General features: G+C 39.0%; 1 protein-coding gene across 9 annotated transcripts in view; it reads right to left on the bottom strand.

Moving 5' to 3' along the window:
• Positions 1–24,603, bottom strand: part of CADPS (calcium dependent secretion activator) — a 460,562-nt gene that overhangs the window by 336,055 nt on the left and 99,904 nt on the right. For all 9 annotated transcript variants that reach the window (XM_049097818.1, XM_035703542.2, XM_025456449.3 and 6 more), the window contains exons 2-3: positions 21,294–21,407; positions 9,213–9,545 (exon numbers count right to left, since the gene is read on the bottom strand). In XM_049097818.1, the coding sequence (XP_048953775.1) occupies positions 9,213–9,545; positions 21,294–21,407 (447 nt within the window). The remainder of the gene's footprint in view (positions 1–9,212; positions 9,546–21,293; positions 21,408–24,603) is intronic.

Here is a 24,603-nt window from a genome sequence, read left to right as displayed (position 1 = left end):
GCTAACCAGTTAACCCACACCCTAGAAGATGATGCTAAAAGAAAGGGTAACTAAAATTTAAATCTCCAACTTCAACAGATGAAATCTCTCAAGCAGACTCTCCTTGCTGGACTCTATCGTAGAAAATCCAGCCATCAGATAAAGGACTGCTACAAATTAAAAAGATTCAGAGGATGACAGCTTTCCAAGAACCAAGGATCAGACTCTCCCAGTGATGGGGCTCTAAGGAAACACAGGAACTGTTTCTCATTCTACCATTAAAGAGGCTGGAGGAAACCACTCTCCAGATTGGGGATGAACCTCTTATAATATTAACTGACACAAGAGCTAATCCAACCCCATTACAATTAAACAGTCCCCCTACTTGGAGTAATATATTTATTCAATTAATAGGGGCCTCAAATAAACCACAATATGTTCCTGTTTCTAAATGTGTATACTTTTGCTTGGGACATTTGCAAGATAAACTTCCATTTCTCCTCAGTGAATCAGCTCCCATCCACTTATTAGGACGAGGTTTCCTGGAAAAGTACTGTATTGCCATTTCCTTCTCTTGAAAGGGAGAACAAAACTCTTGAGTTAGAATCCCCTGAACTTAAATCCCTTGAATTTCATCTCCAAGAAAATCCAAATCCTTTTTCTTTCACAAGTACTCTACAAAACAGGGAAGATCAAACTTCAGACTTATCCCCATTATTAGGTTTAGTATCTCCTGCTCTATGGGCAAAACCCTCCAAAGACATATGCTGAATTCATAGTGCCCAAAGTTAAGATCCAAAGTGATCCATTGAAACCTCTCCCCAGAATCAGTCAATACCACCATGAAAAAAGAAGTGCTATAGGGCATAAGATCTATCACAGAAGATTAAAAAGTGGGACTTATTGTCCCCTTGCACCAATCCTAATATCCCTATTTTACCTGTAAGAAAACCTAATGGTTAAAGGATGGAAATTTTTCCAACATCTCCGAGCAATAAATAACATTGTTATTCCTCACTATTCTGCTGTTCCTAATCCCCAGAGTTACTTCCATCTCTCCTTATTGTAAGCAAAGTTTTTACTTGTAATCAACTTATATAGTGCATTCTTTAGTATTCCAGTTGATAAAGCTAACAAATATCTTTTGCCTTATCTGGAAAGGACAACAATATATCTGGATAGTAACTCCTCAAGATTTTACTGAAAATCCTTACTTCCCAAATATTTTAAAAGCAGACCTCCTTGATATAAAATTCTCTAGATGCTTCACCTTCCTACAATATGTAGATGACTTACTTCTCTGTTCACCCTCTTAAATATCCCCACAAAAAGACAGTATTCACCTGTTAAAATTCTTAGTAATTAAGGGACACAAAGTCTCAAAGGAAAAGCTGCAATTTGTTCAAATTCAAGTCTGATATTTAGGACATTTAATCTCAGAACAAGGGTTGCACATAGAATCGGACAGGCTTCATGGCATCTTGAGCTTCCCAGAACCTAAAACCAAATGTCAATTACAGGGTTTTTTTGGATAGGTGGTTATTGTTTGGAATGGGATTCTAAACCTGTCCATAATGGCCTACCCCATATGTCTTATTAAAAACCACTAAACATGACCCCATTACCTGGGAAAACCAAGTTGACGTGGCCTTTAAAACTTTGAAGGAAAACCTAATAAATCTACCTACCCTGGAAAATGTAAACTATCAGCTACATTTTTTTTTTCTTTTTGTGTGTAAAAAGGAAGGAAACGCCCTCAGAATACTTAGCCCAAAACATGTGGGCCGCTACCAACATTTGGGTTACTACAGTCAACAATTAGACCCCATGGCCTAAGGTTACTTACCCCCAGTGCCTTGGGGCTGTCCCTGCCACTGCATTTCTAGTAAAGGCCACTGAAGAAATAGTCAAGGGATCTTCTTTGACCATCTTTGTACCTTATGTTGTTGAAGCTCTCTTAAACTCATACCACAACCAACACCTTTTACCAAGCCATCTTATTTCTTATGAAATTCTCTTGGTAAATACCCCTCAAAACACTTTCATTCATTGTGGTAATTTCATTAATTGTTACCCTTCTTCGTTCCTCCATGAAAGAACTGCTCCCATGACTGTTTGACTTTGATGGATCATATATTAACCCCTCGTGATGACTTATAAGAACCTCCCTTGACAAATGTTGATTTTTCATGATTTACTGGTGGCTCTTATTTGAAAAATGAAAATGGTAAATATTGTGCTGGATATATGATATCAATTCCTTTTGAAGTCATTGACATCGCACCCTTCCTTTTGGCCACTTTATCCTGACAAGTCAAATTATAAGCTCTTACTCAAGCATATATTCTTGCTAAAGATAAAACCACAAACATCTATATTGATAGTAAATACAACTTTGGAGTAGCCCATGATTTTGGAATATTGAAATGAGGTTTCCTTACTTCCAGTTTTCCTTAAAATGGTCCTTATGTCCAAAATTTATTATATGTTATGCTCTTACCAGCAGCTCTAGCTACTATTAAAATCTCTAGGCATTCTTAGTCTGACTTCCAAAAAGCCTAAGGAAACCATCTCACTGATATCACCACAAAAATAAAATGCTGCTTTTTGGAATTCATAGACTAAACCTGTCATGGTCCAGAAAACTGCTTCCGCTGGTGATGACTTAAGGGTGATGGTCCTTAAGAGAATTAAGCAGAAAATACAACAATTGGCCACTGGATAGGAAAAACAAAATTGGAGATCTAAAGGCTGTTGGTATCATGAAGAAAAGAAACTCTGGTTCAGACCCAGAAAATATAAAATTTCTGCTACCAGAAAATCTAAAATTTCCATTATTAACTGCCATATATGAATTAAATTATTGGCCAACTGATAAAATAACATTAATGAATCAATATTGGAGGGGAAACATTGGCAAGGCCACAAAAAGTATGTTTCTCGATTGCTCCTATTCTAAATTTAACTAGGGAAGCCTATCCATACTGCCCCAAGATTTTAATTTACCTAATGAACTATTTGATGTTTGGCAAATAGATTTCATACAATTGCCCCCATCTACTGGATATAAGTACATTCTGGTAATGGTTTGTAAGTTTTCACATTTCACTGAAGCTTTCCCATGTAGACAAGTGACTACCTCTTCTGTAGCTGAAGTCCTAGTAAAAAAGACTATTCCCACTTAGGGAACACCCCTTAAACTTCATAGTGACTGGGGAATCCACTTTATTGGTCAAATACTTTACAACATATTCTGTTTGGTTAATTCTGTAGCACTTTCATTGTGCTTAGCATCCTCAGTCTTTAGGATTGCAAACCAATCCTAATTTATATTTATATTTATATTTATATTTATATTTATATTTAGGATTGGTCAAATATACAAATGGATTTATTAAGACTTAGCTAACTTATTTGCAACCCTCCAAGTACTCTGGCAAAAAGCATTACCATTGGTTCTTCTTCTTCCAAATTTTATATCTACTACCATTGGGATACATAAACTTTTTTGCCTTTTGAAATAATTACAGGATGGCTGGTACACTCAGGCCTCACTTTTCACACCACAACTAATGATGGGGAATATACTTCAAGCTTGCAAAGGCCTGATCAAGCCAATAAGAAATAATCATACTCTTGATAGAACAATCTTTCCCTATGCACTTCCAGGAGATGAAGACATCAAACATCACACCTTACAGCCTAAAGAGCTCATCTATTGGAAAATACATTTCCAAAAAAGACCTTCTTCAACCTTGCTGGAAAGGCTCCTCCCAGGTGTCCTTATCTAACTCCTGTGCAGCCAAATTCAAGGAATAGACACCTGGAATCAGGTGCCACATCTAAACAAAGTCCCAAAACCTGAATGGACTGGTATACCAAATGGTGATCTGAAACTGAAAATTTCTAGGGACTAACTTACCTGACATCTAAAGTAGACAATTTACCCAAGATATCTAGATGAGGTCTGTATAAATTTCCTTCTTTTTCCTCTCTCTTCTCACTCTATATTTAGTTAAATCATGTCATTCATGCTTTCAATTATTCTTCTCCTAGTTTTCTATCATTCTTTAATATATGCTGCTATTCCTACCTTAAAAAAAATCAACTCTCTGGATCTGCTGAACTTACTGATTGTTGGATTTGTGCTAGAGCAAATAATACTTACAATGAACCTGAATTGTTGGCCTGACCACTATCTTTAGGATGGCAAAAACCTATCTGGTAAGGATGTAGGATTTTCCTTTGATACCTCTGAAATCACACATGTCTTCCCTTTCAAAAGACTGGCACCAAATATAATGGCTTTCCTTTGGATACTCCTTACCCATAGTGGGATACTCTTCAATCAGGTCTGGACTCTTAGTCAAAATCTTTGTTATGTTTAAAAAACATAACGATGGGAATGGCAACAAAACTCTAGGATAGCTCCCATAAAATGCTTGTAACTATACCATTTTATATAACATAGGTGAACATGAATTCATACCCTGTTGGAATCCAGAAGGCTATATTGCCTTCTCCATTAATGTGTATTTATGGTGGGACAATGGAAACTAAGAACACTGGAAAACTGGAAGCTAATGTGCTCTGCCTCAATACTACTTCATTGAGAATTAACAAAATATCTGGAAAATGGCAGAAACTTAATTCAACTTATTTTTCCCCAGAAATCTTCTACAACTCCACCAAAATCATACTTATACTAGATCAGCTCTCTTGTTACTTCAGAGCTACAGAAATTTAAGGTAATCACATAATAATTCCCACAATTCTAATAAATCAGATGATGATTATAATGATTATACTTCTGATCATGAGATCCTCTGTTTTATTTCAGGGAAAAATATCTGGGCAAAGAGACCCAACTGTGCCTTAGAAGACACTGGGTATTTCTTTTTATGTGGAAGAAACATAATCTACACTTCCCCTTAATTGGAAGGGATGTTTTGGGATCACTGGCCTCACTGAAATCAGAAAAAATAGAAAAGCTCTTCCTTCCACTACTTGTATACGTAATCTGGGGTCTTCTATCAACTTAAAAGGGTGTGTCAGAACTGGGAATCCACTGGATGGATGCCTGTATATAACCCTACGGTAGATAGGGTATGAGATAGGCTTTTGTCAGAGCCTTTTTAGCTTGAGTTGGAGTAGCAGACTTTGAAAAAGCAATTCACAGTCTTTCTGTAGTTATGTCTATCACTTTCAATGCTTCTATCTGAGCTTTTGAATACCAACAAATCCAGATAGACAGTCTTGCTGAAGTAGTCCTACAAAAACTTCAGAGCCCTTAATCTTCTCACTGCTCAGCAGAGGGGAACCTGTGCCTAGTTGGAGAACTTTGTTTTTATGTCAGTAAGTCAGGGAAAATAATAAAAGAACTAAAAATAATGAAGGACAATATCAATTTGTTAGCAGAATTTGGCCAAGCTCCTGAAACTTGGGGCATTTTTGATCTACTAAATCTAGGCAAGTGGAGAAGCTGGTTGAGAAGTATATTTCAATCAATAGTTATCATTGGGCTTTTGATCTTCAGTTTAATCTTTTTAATTAAATTTCTACTGTTTGGTATTAGTAAACAAATGCTTATTCCCCAGTGTATATACAAAATAAAATTATTTTCCTTTCCAAGGCTTTTCCTGGAATCCAACTAATAGTGGAAATTAAACTGTCTACTTCAGAGAGACATAGCTGAGATTCTTCATTTTTCAATCTTCTTGTTGTTCAAACAAGGCAAGTGAAACTCTATATAATTTCCCTCCTCCATGGAAAAGACATCTGAGGACTACCTTCCTAAGCTCCATGGGACATAGAATACAATCTACCTGCACTCCAATTACACTTAAAAAAATAACAAAAATCATCTGAATGACATAATTATCAGAGGTGTTTTTTGGAAAATATCTTGATCCAAAGGGGGAAATGTGAAAGAATTTCAATCTAAAATGGAACTAGAACACATAAAATGGAAAATCTAATGTATGTGTCCTTAGGAAAACAAAACTTAAATCAGCGTGACTGATTTAAATAGAGCCCACCCCAATCCTTCAACAGACTTACCTATAGCTTACTATACTTTGCATGTTTGGAATTACAATTCCTCTGCTATTCCTGAATAAACTCATCTTTTTTATTAGTTTGAGCTTGCCTCAATTTATTTACCTCTTTATTTAGGTCAATAGTAATACTTGCTGTATGTTTTTTCTAACTCATGGAAAACATGTTAGGGGAAAACATAATCCTGCCACTTAACCCTTAACCCTATTTGCCACAACCCATATTCTTATAGCAGAAAAGGTGGTGCTGGTGAGAGGTAGAAATACCACCAGCTCACCCCATTCTAAAAGTGCCACGTGGGATAAAGTAATATTTTAAATAAAAAGAAAAATTGAATTTAATTTCATGTTGAGATTTATTTGGTCACTTCAAAATATTCCTTGACCTATCAAAGAAAATATCTACCTTTGGGTTGACAATCAGTATTCTGAATTGAAATTGGCTGAAAAGAAAATAGGATATGAGGAATATCTTTGACTGTAATATATATATTATATTATGAAATGAGAAACAGATTTCTACTTACTAAAATATCCAGAAAGTTCTGGGTGAGCTACAATGGTTGATACCAGGATAGAGTCTTATCTACCAATTAAAATAAACTACCATTACCCATTTATTAACTCAATAGGCAATTCCTGAGCACCCACTATGTGCCAAGAATTGTTTCATGGAAATATTAGTGAATAAAGCAAAAGACGAGTCATCATCTTCACAAAGCTAACATTCTGGTGAAGGATGGGAACAGAGCATGAGGTGGGTAATAAACAGATAAAAATAGATGAACAACAAATGGAAAATAGTGGTAAAAACTGTGATAAAAATAGAACAAGGGATGGGGGATGCCTGGGTGGCTCAGTGGTTTGGCGCCTGCCTTTGGTCCAGGGAGTGATCCTGGAGTCCTGGGATCGAGTCCCACATTGGGCTCTCTGCATGAAGCCTGCTTCTCTCTCTGCCTGTGCCTCTGCCTCTCTCTCTCTCTCTCTCTCTCTGTATTTCTCATGAATAAATAAATAAAAATCTTAAAAAAATATAGAACAAGGGATGGGATAGAAAGGGACTGTGAGATGTAAGGCAAGAAAGAACTTTCGATGGGGTGGTCTTGGGAGACCTCTTAGAGAAATTGACATTTAAGCTGTGACAGCCATGCAAAGGTCTTGGCAAAGAGCATTGAGCAAAGACAAAGGCTCAGAACCAATTTGGTGTGTTGGGGGAAAAGAAAGAAGTCCAGTGAATGAGCGTGCGGGGAAAACAGTATCAGCAAGAGTGGTTCCTTCATGCACTGCCTTAAGCCTTAGTGAGGAGTTAGGATGTCACTCTAAAGATATTGGGGTGCCACTGGAATGTCTCAAACAGAAGAATGACATGATCCAATTTATATTATAAAAAGCTTGTACTAGTTGGTGTGTGGTGGGCATGTTATTGTAGGGCAAGAGGGCAGGCAGGGTCACCAGTTAACTAGATATAGTGGCCATCCAGGGTAAGAGGGGCTAATGCCTTGAACCGGAGGGTAGACATGAAGGCAGAAACAAGTAAGCCTCAAAATTTTGTAGTTCTTATGTTAAGTATTTATGGCACGGTTCTGATACTGTCTGTGGACTTTTTGCCTCTTCTGGTGGAATATAATATATTTTAACAGCTACCATTTATCATGTTGCCCTGGGTTTTATATACATTGAATCCTTATAACAATTCCATGCCAAGCTCATGTGTGAGGAGGTTAACTAACTCCCCTAGGCCACAAAGCTAGTGAAGGTCCTATTAAGTTTTACCTTGGTCTGTCTGGTTCTTAGCAAAGAACAACTCGACCAATATACTATAGTGTCTTAATTTAACCTACCTTAGGGACAGAAGTAGCCCAGGGAAATCAGAGCAAAACTGAGATTCTTTAATGGTTTTAATGGTTCTTAAAAGGAGAATGGCAGTAAAACTACCAGAAGGGAAGCCCTTGCCTAAAACTCAGATTCCTGGGGTCTGCCCTGAGAATGCAGGATCAGAAGCTCTAGGTTTGGGGCCTGAGAATGTGAATTTTAAAAATGCTCCCATGTGACACGCCCTGAAATTTGCAAAGCCTGCAAAGAAGACACAACAAATACTCGTTGAATGAGTAACGGAAAGGTTAGGTAGGAAATGAACTAGGGATGCCTCCGTGGCTCAGTGGTTGAACATCTGTCTTCGGCTCAGGGCGTGATTCCAGAGTCTGGGGATTCGGTCCTACATTGGACTCCCTGCATGGAGTCTGCTTTATCCTCTGCTTGTGTCTCTGCCTCTGTGTGTGTGTGTGTCTCATGAATAAATAAATAAAATCTTAAAAGAAAAAAAAGGAAATGAAGATCTAGAGCACCTCATTCCCACAACCCTTCTTTGATCCAGAGAAAACATAGGCCCATTTTGAGTGGGTCTAAGCACAGTGTCAGCTAGCTCCCTCAAATCCACCTGGAAATTCGTGATGTGACTAATATACTGCTATGATGTACTACTCAGACCTTCTGGAAGCCTTCTATTTTAAATAATTATTCTTAATGATGAGGTACTAAGTCCATTTGTTACCTCAGCTGAGGAAGTACAAGCCACTCAACTGGTAAACATCTATTTTAAAGGCAAAACCATCTTTTTTTAAAAAATGTTTTGATCTTTCAGCATTTTCAACACATGAGAGTCAGACCATACTCATAAAACCAACTTACCTATTAGACAGGATATACACAGTGTGTAGGGCCCACAAGACTTTTAGGTATGTACAAAAATGTTTTCATTTCTTTTAAAACCAGAGGATAAATGTGAACATATTCTGGACTGAATTATATTAAATTTTTACCAGTGTGGCTTTAAAATATAATTTTATTTTATTTTTTTTTCAGTTAAGAAGTGGCCCATGAGGGCACCTGGGTAGTTCAGTCATTTAAGCATCTGTCTTTGGCTCAGGTCATGATCTCAGGGTCTTGGGATCAAACCCCACATTGGGCTCCTTGCTCAGCAGAGAGTCTGCTTCTCCCTCTACTTCTCCCCTCACTCATGCACATGCTCTCTTTCTCTCTCTCAAATCAATCAATCAATCTTAATAAATTTAAAAAAAGAAGAAATGGCCCATAAAGAAAACAGTGCCTAGGGCACACAGGAGTGATAATGTGACTCTACTCAGTCACAGGTTGGGGCCCTGGTGATAGACACATTACCTGGCATGCATTGTATAGAAGCTGATGTTCGAACTTCTTGATCCCAAGAATGTTCTGGAACATCTCATAGAGCTGCTCCTTGCTCAGAATCAGCTCAGAGGCTGCACTGGCTGTCATCCGGGCCTGCTGCTTCCTGGGGTCCTCTTCTCCACGGTAGATGGCATCAAACTTGGCCATCCAGGAGCTAAGGACAGTCTCCTTGCTGAGGCCGTCAATCTCGGGCAGGCTGCGCACTCTTTTCTCAATATGCTTCTTGAAGACTTCCCTGGAGTCATTGGCGGAGCAGCCCCCACTCTGCACCATACGGGCCACACGATCACTCTTCAGGAACACCTGAGAAAGAATAAGGACAGGAAAGATATTAGGGACTCAGCCCTGGAAATACCAGTTTCTTAGGACTGATGGCTGGGCTGATTAGCATTATGGAAGGGACCAGCATCCTGTCCCACTACCTCCTAGCTGTGTGAACTCAGAGACATCACTTACATGTTTTGCTTTTGTGTCCACATCTGGAAAATGAAAATAATAATAGTACTTACCAGGTAGTTAAAAGGATTAAATGGGACAGTAATATCATGAAAGGCAATGTATACTACATAGACTCTGCTCAAACTAGGTGGGCTCTTTCTCTGCCACTTATTGGCTGTGTTTCTTTTGTCAAGCTAAGCTCCTTGTATCTCCGTTTTTTCATCTATAAAATGGGATAATAGTAGTTTCTACATCATAAGTATTTTTAAATGAAGCTTAAATGGATCCATACAAGATAACGACTTTAAAAAGTGGCCCATAGTAATGACATTTGGGTTATTTTTATGGTTATTATTATTTTTTTTTTTACTTTTTAAATTGAAGTACAGTCAATATACGGTGTTAACATTAATTTCGGGCATATAACATAGTGATTCAACAAGTTCATATGTTATGCCACGCTCACCACAGTGTAGCTACCATATGTCAGCATACAGCTCTACTACAGTACCATGGACTATATTCCCTATGGTCTGCCTCTTATCCCTGTGACCTTTTCACTCCATAACTGGAAGCCTATTATCTCCCACTCCCCTTCACTCATGTTGCCCATGCCCTACTTCCTCCCTTCTGGCAACCATCAATTTGTTTTCTGTATTTATGAGTCTATTTCTGCTTTTTATTTATTTATTCATTTGTTTTGTTTTTTAGACTTCACATGTAGGTGTATTTGTCTTTTTCTATCAGACTTATTTCACTTAGAATAATACTCCAGGTCCATCCATGTTATAGCAAATGGCAAGATCTCATTCTTTTCTTATGCCTAAGTAATATTCTTATGTGTGCACATGTGCATGTGTGTGTACACATAATAAAGAAGTGGTGTGTGTGTGTCATCTATTGTGGACACTTAAGTTGCATCTGTACCTTGGCTTCTATACTGCTGTGCTGAACATAGGGGTGCATATACCTTTTCAAATTAGTGTTTTTGTTTTCTTTGGCTAAATACACAGTAGTGGAATTACAGGATCATATTGTATTTCTATTTTTAATTTTTTGAGGAACCTCCACACTGTTTTCCATAGTGGCTGCATCAATTTACATTCTCACCAATAATGCATGAGCATTCCTTTTTCTCCATATCCTCGCAACTCTTCTAAGCCAGGGTGTCTCCAAGTGCTCACTGCAAAGGTGTCCTAGCACTATGACTGCAGCTGAGGTGAGGTCTGGGCTGAGGAACTCCGTGGAAGGCATGCATGACCTGGAACTAAGGTCCTTGGGTGGCTGGAACCAAGGAGGGCATGTACTGCAGTTCCTGGGGTATTATGCACAGGGGATGCCCTCGTGGGGGTTGGAGGATCCTGGGGCCAAAGCAGGCATGGGCCACAAGGTCCTGGAGCACTGTGCATGCACCAGGGTACTCTGGCAAACTGCCTTAAGCCAAAGTGGTGTGGGCCTACAGTGTTCTGGGGTGCTCTGTATCTGTGTCATCTTGTCCTATCAGCTAGAGCTGTAGTGAGCCATGACCAGAGGTGTCTGGGTATGCACAGGGCTGGGGGCACCTTGGAGGATGGGTGGGGCTGGCGTTGTCTAGAGGCCCTGGGCTTGCTGAAGCCTCCAGAGGGCTATGGTGTCCAGACCGGTGCTCCTGTTGTGTGGAGGGGGTGTAAACCATGCTGATTACTGGTCTCTCCGACCCAGAGTTCCAGCAGCTCCTCTGCCAGCTGGCCATGTTCTGGTCCCTTTGTATTGTCATTGCACTTTTATACTGTGGCTTTTTTCTGTGCCCTCCAGGTACCTCAGCACTGTCCCTCCCTATTGCATTTAGCAGGCTTGGGGGTGTGGAGTCCCTTTGGTTACCCTGTCCCTGTCTCTTACTGGTCTCCTTGTGGTCTCTTCAGTTTTTATCATGCAGAAGCTATTCAGTCAGCTCTCACTTCTTCAGGAGGAATTGCTCCATAAGTAGGTGTAGATTTGGTTTGTCCCAGTGGAGAAGGTGAGTTCAGGGTCTTTCCACGTTGCAATCTCGGACCAGAACCCCACATAGTATTGTTACTACGTGCAAAGTACCTGGCATGAGGTCTGACACTTACATGTTAACCATCATTTATATTTGATTTTATCCTCTCAGTGATGCTCACCACACTTGAAAATTGAACAAGAGTTGGGTAAATATGTATTTAATCTCTCTCTTCCTGAAATGTGAACTCTATTATGACTGTGTCCTCCCTGTTCCATACAATGTCATCCACCTCTAGTATAGAGCCTGGCACTTTAAGAGTGAATGAATAAAGAAGGTAGGCATTATATTCAGTCCATTTTATAGACTGAAAACCAAGACTCCAGAGAGGGATAGAGACTTGTTCTTGATAACTCAAACTGTCTGATTACAAAGGTTTTGTGGTTGTTTTTGTTTTTGTCTTCACCTTGGTTCCTTCCTTCCCTAAGGGTCTCACCTGCCTGGTGGAGAGCCTCTTCTGTCTGATAAAGAACCCCTGGTTGATTTGTTGATGCTGCCTAGGGTCATGGGACCAAGCCATCCATTAAGAACAATTTACTTTCGCTCCAGTGCCCACCGTTGGGAAGTATACATAAGCTACATTGTTCTAGGGTGTAATACAAGTGGTGAAACTACTGCTTCATATTCATGAAGAGGAAACATCTGACGCTTTTGAGCTGTGTCCTGGTCACACTTCAGAAGGTGCATAAATATCCTTCCAGAGGCAGAACAAATGTTCGCTCCCCTGTCAGATTTCAGGAAATACCCTTGTTAGCCAGGAGACAGCATTGCTTGGGGGACTCTCATTGCCTCCTGCTTCACTGCAAAGCCTTCCTTGGGGAGGAGAGATTTTAGAAAGGTAGTCTCTATCTACTCCCAAATTAATGAACTCATGTAGAATGAAGGGGCGCTGAGGGTTTTCTTCACAGGCAAGGGCCATGGCCTGTTCTTCTGTGCCTGGGAACTAACCTGTACTCAGTTGAGACCTCAGAGTTCATTTAAAAATCAATTGTAGAAAAAGAACTTCAACTAAAACCTCAAGCCTTATGAGATTTAATGAAATAAAGGATTTACCTGAAAATCTGTAATGTTTAATGCAGATAGTTTCTCCATTTACCTAATACATTGCATCTCAGTTATAGGTCTGGGTCTCAAAGAACATCAAAGTATTGAGGCAAACAGAGTATAGCATTTCTGGGGTATATCATTGAGGCAGAAGCTATAAACCATGGTCCCAGGCCAGTTCTACTACTAACTTGCTGTGTGACCTTGAGTAAATCACCTCTCCTCTCTGGTTCTCCAGTTTCATATTTGTACATGAAGAGAATTGAACTAAAAAAATTTGAGGTTGCCCTTTCCATGTAATGTTTATACTCTTCTTCATGATCACATTCATCCTTTCTTTGGGCACTCACTAGGTGAAAGGTACTGTGCTAGGTGCCAGCAATACAGGGGTGGGCAAAACAGATCCAAATTCAGCCTTCATGCCTCCATGACATCACTCTAATAATCCCATAGGAAAAAAAAAGAAATATTATATTTTAGGATAAGTGCTTTCAAGGGGAAATAGATGGGACCATCAGTGTCTATAGCCAGGAATTTATTCCAGTATGGAGTAAGGATAGACTTCTTGGAGGAAAACTCCTTTAGGATGGGTAAATTATGGGTAGGTAAAAAAGAGAGTGAAAGAGTATTTCAGAGAGAAGGAACAATATGTGTAAAGACCCAGAGTGTCGAGGAAATAGAGAGCCATTGTAGCTGTGGCAGTGAGGGGTCGGGTAACGGCAGGAAGACCAATGGCAGGAAGGAGCCAGGTAGTGGAAGGTATAGGAGGCCACATTAAGGATATTGGCCTTCGTTTGAAGGGCAGTGGGAAACAACTGAAGGTTTTAAGCAGGGACATGGCATGATCAAGTTTAGATTCTCTGGCTTTAATGTGGAAAACCAACCTGAAGGGGGCTAGGAGAATAGACAGGAGGCCAGGTGGGGGGCACTTTCAGGAGCACAGATGTGTGATGGTGGCAGTGGGGATGCAAAGGGATTAATTCTTTGTTGTCAGTTCTAATGAACATCAATGACTTAGAGCATTTGATCAACAAAGCAGCCATACTCTCATCTCATCTGTCCATACCAATGTCCCACAAACCTGGAACAGGCCTCCATTATAAGCTCTTAGCCCCATCTTCTTTTCCCCCAAAACCCCTCTGTCGCTATTTGTCTCTGTGACTGGTTAATATCTGAGCTCCAGCTAGACTAGAAGTCCCAGGAAGGCAGAAGTTGCAGCTGTTTTTTCCCCATTCCTTTTTTCTGAGTGCCTAAGACAGTGCCTGGAAAATAGTTGGTGCTGTGTTGAAGGAGTGAATAAACAACATGAACAATGTAGATGTCTCAAAGTAGAGACCCTATTAAGATTATACCTGAATGGGAATAAGAAGGTGAATGTAAAAATAAGCAAGCACAATATATCAGTCTCTTAAAACAATGGACTGAGGCTGGATTTTCCAAGGGACATGACAACAGGGATAAGAAATGAGGATGCTGGCACATTGCTCCCAGCTGGCATCCATAACTGACTGGGTGACCTCTGGATCCTGCACACATCATCTGCTTCACATAGTCCCTTCTTTTGTCTAAAGTAGCTACTCAATATTTATTCAACCACTAGTGAATGACCTTAGACAAGTCACTTCACTTCAAGAAACCTCACTCTCCTTTGCTGTCACATGAGGTTAATTCAGCCAGCCTTCTTTGACAAGGATCAAACTGAAAGTCCTTTGAAAAGCAGAGAGCTTCATCTGTCCAGAGATAAGTTATGACTGCCAGGTCCCAGAATGAAAGGAGATGAGCGGAATGTCAAGAGCATGAGGAAGGAGGCCAGAGACTGAGGAGACAACAAAGATGAAGTGCCAAACAGGAGGCAAGGCAGCCATGGGGAGAGAAAGTGGCAGCAGAAAACTAATTTTCCAGGCACATCATCTGTCTTGGCTTTTCAGTCTGTCAGAAGGGAAGAGTCAGAAGGATCTAGGCTAGCCTCGCTCTGTAGTGAATACTGCCCCTGAGTGCTGATGTGCTTGGGTATCTCTAAAACCACCCTTGAAACTGATTTGTAGTGGGGAGCTATAGCTGGTGTTTCTGTTTCCTGTTTTGTTTTTTGGTGGCTATTGCAAGAGATTTCAACCCCAGGCACAGTTCTATGCGGCACATCCATAAATCCTTCCTGCTCCTCTGCCAACTTCCCAGACAGGTCATAATGGGAGATGGAAGATAAACAAATAAATACAGAATGGTGAAGGGCAGTCAATTCAGTGACTCGACCTCATCCATCAGTCTTTCCCTCCATTGCCAGAACCAGGCAATTTCAAGGTTGTCTCAGGAACACACACGCACATCAGTACTTAATGACTGTACAAGGTATGGGGTATAATTGGCTCAGCTCCCACTTTCAAATCCTTTCCTGCTCTACAAAAGCATGTTATTCCAACATAAATAAGAAATATACCTAGATGTTAGAGTAAATAAGGTTTAAAAACACCACAGCAACTTGGTTGGTACTAATAAATGGACTCAGGTACTGAGAAGAGTAGACCATGGTATCAGATGATTTAGGGTTCACATCCCGACTACCAGTTGCTTCCTTTGTCACCTGAACAAGTTACTTAATCTTTCTGGGCTTTCGCTGCCCATATTTCAAATGGGAATCTTAATTACTCTCTCATGTAGGATTTGGATGAGGAGTCACTGAAATAATGCATATCAGTTGGTGAGCATGGTGTCTGTAATGGTGCCTGTTATATTCACTATATAATGTAATAAAAATTAGCTGTTATTTTAAAATAGAATATCATGCAGCCATGAAAAAGATATTTTTTCATTAGCATCAAAAGGTGTCCTGATACACTGTCAAAGCAGATGATTTCAATGGTAGAGGTAAGGTCAACTTGGGGGATAGGAGCATGGATTGAGAACAGTATGGGTAATAAAACTGATGAGAATATGTAATAAGTGTGACTTTCACAGAGGTAGGAAAGAATGTGAAACCCACTGTTCTAAATGAAACAAGTGGGTTACTAATATTTGGTAGTTATCTTCCTGATAGTCTTAATTTGGAAATCAAATAGCTATTTTTATGTGTAGAGACACATTAAAGATACCTGAAAAGATACATACCACTATTTAAGAGTGGTTGTCTAGGATGATGGGATTACAGGTGGTTTTCTAATCATGTGCTTTTGATTTTTTTTTGGTATCATCTATTTTTATAACTTCTATATTATGTATTTATAATTTTTATATTATGTTTTACTTTATAATCACTTAAAACACCTCTCCCTACGTGAAAAAATTACAAATTTTACTTTCACTGAGGCAAAGAGCATGTTATTTTCTAAAATAAAATGCACCTTTGGATCTGAAAGATACCTTTCACCAAAAATAAAAGATCCCAGGGTAAACTTCAGAAGCAGATCTGGGACTGGGACTTGGGGTAGCTGGTGGTAGGTTAGCACCTTATTTCCTCTTCCTATACCCTGAGCCTCAGCCTCAGCCTTGTACATCCACTACCCCATGTCCAGGCCCAGAAACTAGGAAGTGGATCAATTTTATCAACTTTCTCCTACTATTTCTATGCAGCAAATGTGTACTAATCACCATTCCCCCACCCAAACTTAGTATATTTCTTTTTTTTTTAAAGATTTTACTTAAAAAAAAATAAGGATTTTACTTATTCATTCATGAGACACACACACACACACACACACACACACACACACACAGAGGCAGAGACACAGGCAGAGGGAGAAGCAGGCTCCATGCAGGGAGCCCGATGTGGGACTCGATCCCAGGTCTCCAGGATCACATCCTGGGGCTAAACCTCTAAGCCACCAGGGCTGCCCTAAACTTAGTATATTTCTGATGGCACTTTCCAGGTGCCAGATTTAGGGAGAGGTGGTGTGTGTGGGGAGTGTGTATGTGAATTTATCCCGACAACAATTACGCAGTAAGGTCCTACTACAGATAGAGTAATTGAGGCTTAGCCTCGGCTGAGGTCCCACAGTCAATGTGCAGTAGAACTAGAATTCAATCCCATGTCTTTCAGACACAAAACATCCTCCTAATCAGTCTTACCTCTTCTACCTCCTTCCTTGCTCTACCTTCCCTATGAGAACAAATAACTTTAAAATGGGTAGTGACTCTTCTAGGGATACATCTGTCTTAAGGCCACTGAGGACTTACGGTGGTTTTGTCTATTGGAAAATATTTAGCTTCATTTCAGAAAAGTACCCAGATATGAACTAACTTCTACTTTTCTTAGATTTTTTTAAAAGGTCAATCAGAATCACTGAATACTGTTTGTCATCCAGTGTAGAGGACACCTGCAGTTTATGCCTACCAGTGGTCCTTCCCTTACCGATAGCAGTGCCTCAGCCCCAGAATGTCTTTGCCACTCTACCCAGTCTCAGTGGGCCTGTCAGTCATGGGAGTATGTCCTTTCTTAGCCATGTGGTAGGTTGTAACCTGAGGTTGGCCAGTCAGACTTCCCTCTGTGGGGATCAGATTCAGAGTTGGATGGTGCAAGAATGGAAGGGGTTGGAGGAAAGTCATACCAATGATGGGGTGTCCATTATATCCTGCCTCCTGGTCTCCTGGCATTAAGCTGCTGGGTTTCTTTCTTTTCTGTAGCTTGGTTATTTCCTCTGATAACTTTTATTGCTATTGTTGTGCTGTTATTATTTTATAATAATAATAATAATAATTATTATTATTATTATTATTGGGGCTTAATTTAGCCAGTCAATCAGTTTTTGTAGCTAGCAACTATAAAATTCCGTCTTACACAGCAAAGTTAGTTTGAAAGAAACCAAGCAGGCCTTTGTTAGAGATTGGCTAAGAACAAAATAAAACAAAACAAATTCAATCAGAGTAGTTTCACTGACTAAAGCCCAGAGAGGGATTCTAAAATGGTATGTGTATATCTTCTGCCTTGTTCCACATCCCCATTTCCCACTAAATCCCCATGTTTCCTTCAAGATAGGTTCTGAGTAAGAGAGGATTTGTAATTTGTAACTTTTCCATCTTACCTCTTTTCTCCGATGCCAGGACCAGCACCCAAAGGAACCAAAATGAAGCAGGGACATAGGGAGTGAGGGTGAGAATGTAGGATGGGAAGGCTTATGTTTTAAACATTTGTCTTAAAAACACTGAGAGTTAGGGAAGATGTAGGGGCCATGGAGAAATGGGTGAATTCTCTGATGTTTCAGGACCACAGCTGCAGGACCAGGAGTCACCAGGTCAGATCTCCCAGATCTCAGAGTACCCACTTCAGTGCCCAGCCCTCAAAGCCAGGATGGAAGAGATTAAAGGATTAATCTGTTGCTCTGCTTGATCGGCTTTGACAATTGAGGCCACTAGGAAAGGATAAAATAAACTTTCACGATCTCAAAAGCCAGAGAGAACACTGGTCTCCTGTTACCCTGGTCCAAGTTAGGTCCCAGGCCCAAGATGCTTGATGCTCATGCTGGCCAATGGGGTTCAGACTGGACTGAATGGGCACAGATGGATAAAGAACAGTCTACCCATTCTTTTTATCTAAAATTTTTTTCTTTACTATTCTAATGTATTGAAAAACCATTACTGCTTTGGCAAAACAAGGCTAATGCCTGCAACAACTTTTTCTAGTATAGTCATCTCAGAACTTTTTGAGGAAAGGTTGGTTTTTTAAAAAAATATCATTACCATTGGCAAAATGAGATGGGAAAGTGTGGTATAGTGGGACAGAATGCATATGTGTGTGTATGTGAGAGAGACAGGCAGACAGAGATTGAACACATATTTAGAAGGATATCTATTGGTTTTGCCTGTCAAGCATACATTCCCCCTTCTAGTAAAAAGCACCCTCATTTCTCAACAAGAAATCACTGCACTTTCACTATAGATGGTTCCTGTGTGGTTGAGCCTGTTCACAGCCTCCAGAGGTGGTATCTGTCATAGTACTCATCCCCGGGTCTAGTTCACCCTCCATCCATTGTGAGTGGCTCCAGAAAGGACATATGACCCATGTCAGCCCAAGTCACCTAGGGCCTTTTGTTGGGACTCTAAGGAAAGAGGTATTCTTCTTCCTCCTGTGATTGCTAAGCTGATAGTGCATGACCTGAAACTGCCAGGATCCTCCACATGCGGAGAACCAGCCCAAAAATAAAGCCAACACAGGGAAGAACAAAGCCAAAGTGTGGGGAGAAAGATATCCATCCTGCTGGCATCTTTGGAGTCTCTGCATCCAGCCACAGTTGAAACCAGGTCTATTCCTGGCCTTTTAAGTTGCTTGAGTGAATAAATCTCATTTTTGGCTTAAGCCAGTTTGACCTAGGTGTCTGTCACTTGTAATCCAAAGAATCTTGACCAAGATAGATACTGACAAGGAAGCCACTAGATCCTGGAATAGGGTGAAGAAAGAAACCCTACCTCCTCTACTGCCCAAAAGTGAAGGGAGAGGGAAAAAGGGAGGAGTAATGAACTTGGAGCTCTCTCAAGGAAACTGTTAATCTTGATCCCTTAATTGGGGACCTTTGCTTTAGAAGATTAGATTTCCCAGAAAAGGCATCCCAAGACTCTCTAAAGTTTACTAATGAATACAGTAAATAATCAATACCCCACATTATTTCCTGTTACTCATGTGTTAATATTACCTACTCCATTTCACAATGCCTGTATTTTTACCAAACTAAAAAGAAGCTCTTTCAAATAAACTAGCCGCTACAGAAAAAAAATATATCAGGACCACTATAGATATAACGGTAATTTCCAGAGACTCATTAGCACATTGATGACTATTAATTTTCAAAGTTAATTAATAGATAGAAATGGCACTTTCTTCTAATTTATGTCATTAGTCAAATGAGCTTTCTAATTAAGATTTGCAATCTACGAATTTACAAACTGGTGAATAACTCTAAACATGGAGAATTATTGGTGAGGGTCTGCCTGTCTGAACTGGATTTCTAAACTTGAAAAAGGGAGGAGAATTAATTTCATTCCCTGGCAGTTTCTCAACAAAATCTTCTGTTAAACATATTCAGGTTATTCACTGCCATACCATCATCATGGTTCTGAATCTCATTTCCACATTCTGTTAAATTCAAATAAAATATTGCATCACATCTGATAAAGAAGTTTGATACTTATTGACAATAATTAATGCTATTTGTAAAACGGGAAAAAAGCATAAATTTGACAAACATAAAAATGAACCAAACTTCTAAAACAAATCCAAACAGAAACTTCATTGAGGAAATGTGTAAAATGAGTCTGCAGCAGGACCCAGCAAACACCACAGAAACAAAGACTGTTTACTATTAAACACTAATTAGGAAACCAATCAATAGCATTTGCACAAGATCTAATTGCAGTCTTCCTCTACACTCTGTGAAACGAGCCAAGTGCTTCAGAGATTGGGAAGGAGAATTTTACTGAATCAATCAACTAACATTTTTTAAGCATCTATCGAGGACTAGAGTGCCCAATACGTGGAAGGATGCATGTGTTTGGAGTCTCAGTGAAGCAGGAACACCAATCTTTTTGTTTGGAAATAATTTGCTACCCAATAATTAAAAACAGAAAGGAAAGAAGGAAGAAAATCAATAAAGTTATCCTATGGGGAAAAAAATCAGTTTGTTGGATTCCCTTACACTTATTTTAGTTTATTGTTATCACTTTGAGTTGCATATGGCAGGATGCCATGAGTTTTTCAACACAGAGGGATTGGTTTCTAGTGGATTTAATCTAGCTTTGACAATGGATGTCATTTGGAGCACAGGATTCCAAATAAAGAGAATATCTGGTTCACATGAAAAAAGATTAGTGCATAGTAAAATATCTTTTAATGACATATAGTAACTTTAAAAAAAATATGCACATCATGTAAACATGGCCCAAAGGAACGTATGGCACATCTGCCTCATTAATAATGTATAAACAATACCTAATGTGCACATTATGGAAGAATAAGTATAAAATTTAAATATACTATCAGAATTCCAAAATCACTTAACTGATAAATAAACCCCTGAGGTCTAGAGGTAAAAATTCACTTGTGATGTATATTCAGGATATTTTAACAGAAAGAAAAAGGAAGCTAGTGAAGGTACCATCTTAGGAGATGTTAACATCCTTTACAAAGGGTGTAGTTGGTAGGGAAGATCTCCCAATTCAGTTCAAGTCTTAGTTTGTAGCATTTTAACAGCTGTGTGACTTTGAGGAATGGGCCTAACTTCTCTGACCCTCAGTTGCTTTACTCATAAATGAGAATAATATCAGCACCTAACTCATGAGACTATTACACAGATGAAACAAGAAATTATACATAAAGCAGGCAATGCGCTAAGTGCTTTGCATATAATTTCTTGTTTAGTTGGTTAGCAAGTGGCTTTGATTTGTTTTTTTTTTTTTTCCTAAACATAATGCTGTTATTTCTTAAAATTATAACCAGTCATCAACACTTTTGCCCTGGGGGGAATGGTCCTGTAAGAGGTCAAGGCTACTGTTCCCACTGAACAGTAGTCTGGAAATTCTGGGCTTCAGACTTGAGCAGTCTTGACATTCTTCTGCATGGTGAGTCTTACCTCGTAGTAACTCTGGACAGCATTCATGAAGGCTTCATCAGCCACGATCTGGGTTTCCCCATTGAGGAAAGCCTGAAACCGGTCCTTGACTGTCTGCAGCTGTTGTTTGCTGATCTGTAAGGAACAGAGGAAGAGGGAACAGTGAGGACTTGTTCAACAAGGATTGTGATTGTGTGGAAGATGCCAGAACTGTTGGTGTGCTAGAGCTATCTTGTACAGGCGCTTCGGAGCTGACTGTTAAATTTGCTGGAATTTTGTGAGGTGGTTATTTATTAAAAGAGAGTATAAATTATAGTTAAATAAATTATATTGAAAACAAAAGTAACACATCCTCAAAATTCATTGCTTCCCAATTATTTTAACATTACCTGTGCTTTTGAAGTTACTAGCATCTATTGTATTTGTATGGTAGGAAGCGATATATAATGGGTGCTACCATATACCTCTTTCCAACTCCACATTTGGTGACAGCCTATTGGAAGCCAGGCTAGAAATATTTATACCATGGAAATTGGCACATGCTACAAGTCAAGTGTTTTTGTTTGTTTTTGTTTTTTATTCTGTGAGACATGGTTGTTTAACACACCATTACAGGCCCTTCAGGTGGCCTGAAATATCCTGCTTTACAAAGCTCTAGTCATCAAAACAGTATCAGCATAAAAACAGACACCTAAAACCAAACCTGTGATATATAGGCAATGAAAATTGACAAGGGCACCAAGATACTCAATGGGAAAAGGACAGAATACTCAATACATGATATTAGAAAAACTGGATATTCACATACAAGGGAATGAAATTGGACTCTATCTTATACCACTCACAAAAATTCACTTAAGTGCATTAAAGACTTAAATATAAGACCTCAAACTGTAAAACTGTTAGAGGAAAACATAGGGGGAAAACTCCTTGGCATGGGTCTTGGCAATGAATTGTTGGGTATGACATCAAAAGCTCAAGCAACAACAGTAAAAATCAAGAAGTGGGAGTGCATCAAGCTAATAATCTACTGCACAGCAAAGAAACAACAAGCAATTTATGGAATGGGAGAAAGTATTTGTCAACCATTTATGGGTAAGGGGTTAATATACAAAATATATAAGGAATTCATTTAATACCAAAAAAATATCCAATGAAAAAAGAGAAGAGGACTTGATTAGACATTTTTCCAAAGAAGTTATACAGATTGCCAATAGGTAAAATGAAAGGATACTCAACATCATTTATCAGGGAAATGCAAATCAAATCCACAATGAGATATCACCTCATATCTGTTATTTTTTTAAGATTTTACTTATTTATTCATGAGAGACACAGAGACACAGGCAGAGGCAGAAGCAGAAGCTCCGTGTGGGGAGCCTGATGTGGGACTTGATCCCAGGACCCTGGGATCCTGACCTGATCCTGACCAGACAGATGCTCAACCACTGAGGCACCCAGGAATCCCTCAATTCATACTTGTTTGATGGTTATCATAAAAAACAAATAAGAGATAACAAATGCTAGCGAGGCTATAGGAAAAATGGAACCCTTGCTCCATACTCTTGGTGAGAATGTAAATTGATGTAGCCACTCTGGAAAAATGTATGGAGTTTCCTCAAAACATTAAAAATGGAAGTACTATATGATCCAGCAATTCCACTTTGGGGTATATATCTCAGGGAAAGGGAGAGGCTACATGAAAGAAATAGCAACACCCCTACATTCAGTGCAGCATTATTCCCAAGAGCTGAGACATGGAAACAACCTAAGAGATCATCAATGAATGAGTGGATAAAGAAAATGTCACAAACACACACATACATACACAATGATTATTCAGCCATTAAAAAAAAAAAAGAAATCTTGCCATTTGTAACAACATGGATGGACCTAAAAGGTATTATGCTAAATGAAGTAAGTTAGAAAAAGACAAATACTCTATGTTCTCACTTGTATGTGGATTCTAGAAAATGTTGAATTTGCAGAAATAGAGAGTAGAATGGTAGTTGCCAAGAAAGGCCTAAGGGATGGGGGAAATGGGGTGATGTTGACCAAACCATACAACCTCCAACTCTAAGGTGTAAGTCATGAGGATCTAGTATATGGCATGGTGACTATAATTAACAGTACTGTATAATAATACACTTGAAAGTTATTAAGAGAGTAGATTCCACAGCCCTTTATGCTTATTACTTGTTACTTATGATTAAATTTGTTAGATGATATGTCTCTCTTGTTATTTGTTCATGGATGTTTCCCCAGAGCCAAGTTAGTGCTTTGCATGAGACAGGCACTCCACAAGTGCTTGTTTAAAGAAAATGAATGCAGTGTATGAAAGAGAAATTATTTTTGAATATCTTTTAATCAGTTCTAATTTATATAAAAAGAAAGTCAGCTAAGAACTTTGCTGTTTTTATTATTATTTTTAAAAAGATATATTTTATCAACTGATCATGGGATGCTGTGTCTCAGAACCACTATTGTAGAAGAAAGAGTAAGAAGATAATTCCAGTCTCAGTTCTATCAACCATTGTGTCATCTTGGAAAAGCCACTTACATTCTCTGAATTGGCCAGAGTTTTAAAAACCCTTCTGGAATAGGGCTGGGTTTAAATAAATAAATGTGGTATCATCCTTAGGCTTCTCACTTGGAAAATGGTGATAATTCTAATTTCTGCCTTGGCATACTCATAGCTATTTGATAACATAATATGAGTTCTTTTTAAAAATTATGAGTTTCTATATACATTTAAAGTCCTTTCATCATTAGAATCAATACAAGTCTTGCCAGGAGAAAATAATGGTTAGACCTATACCAGACTGAAGGCTGGCTTGAATTTTGACTTCATTGGGAAATGAAGTAGGGTTTTGAGAATGTACAGAGATGGGAAGTGGGTGCTTTAGCTAACTAACTGTGTAACTCTGGGAAAAGCAGGACTACTGAAGTCAGGGGCAGATATAAAAGAGGCAGATTTTTACCAGATTGATATTTGTCACATTCTAGAGCACCACTGTTCAAGGTTAGCCACATGTATAATTTCACATTTTCTGGAAGTCACATTTTAAAAAGCAAAAAGAAACAGGTGAAATAAATATTAATGTACTTTGTTGAAGCCAATATGTCAAAAATATTATTTCAACAGATAATTATATAAATGATTAATGAGATATTTTACATTCTTTCTTTGTACTATATTTTTGAAGTCTGATGTTATTTTACACCCACAGTATATCTCAATTCAGAATCACCACACTGACAGTGTCCAAAAGCCACATGTGGCTGGTGGATACTGCATTGGACAGCCAGGCCTAGAGATTGGAATGAACTT

The sequence above is a fragment of the Canis lupus genome, chromosome 20, assembly GCF_003254725.2.
Source record: "Canis lupus dingo isolate Sandy chromosome 20, ASM325472v2, whole genome shotgun sequence".
In the NCBI taxonomy this organism is placed as follows: Eukaryota; Metazoa; Chordata; class Mammalia; order Carnivora; family Canidae; genus Canis; species Canis lupus.
The sequence above is the reverse complement of the archived record's forward strand: the minus strand, read 5'-3'. Positions and strand labels throughout refer to the sequence as shown.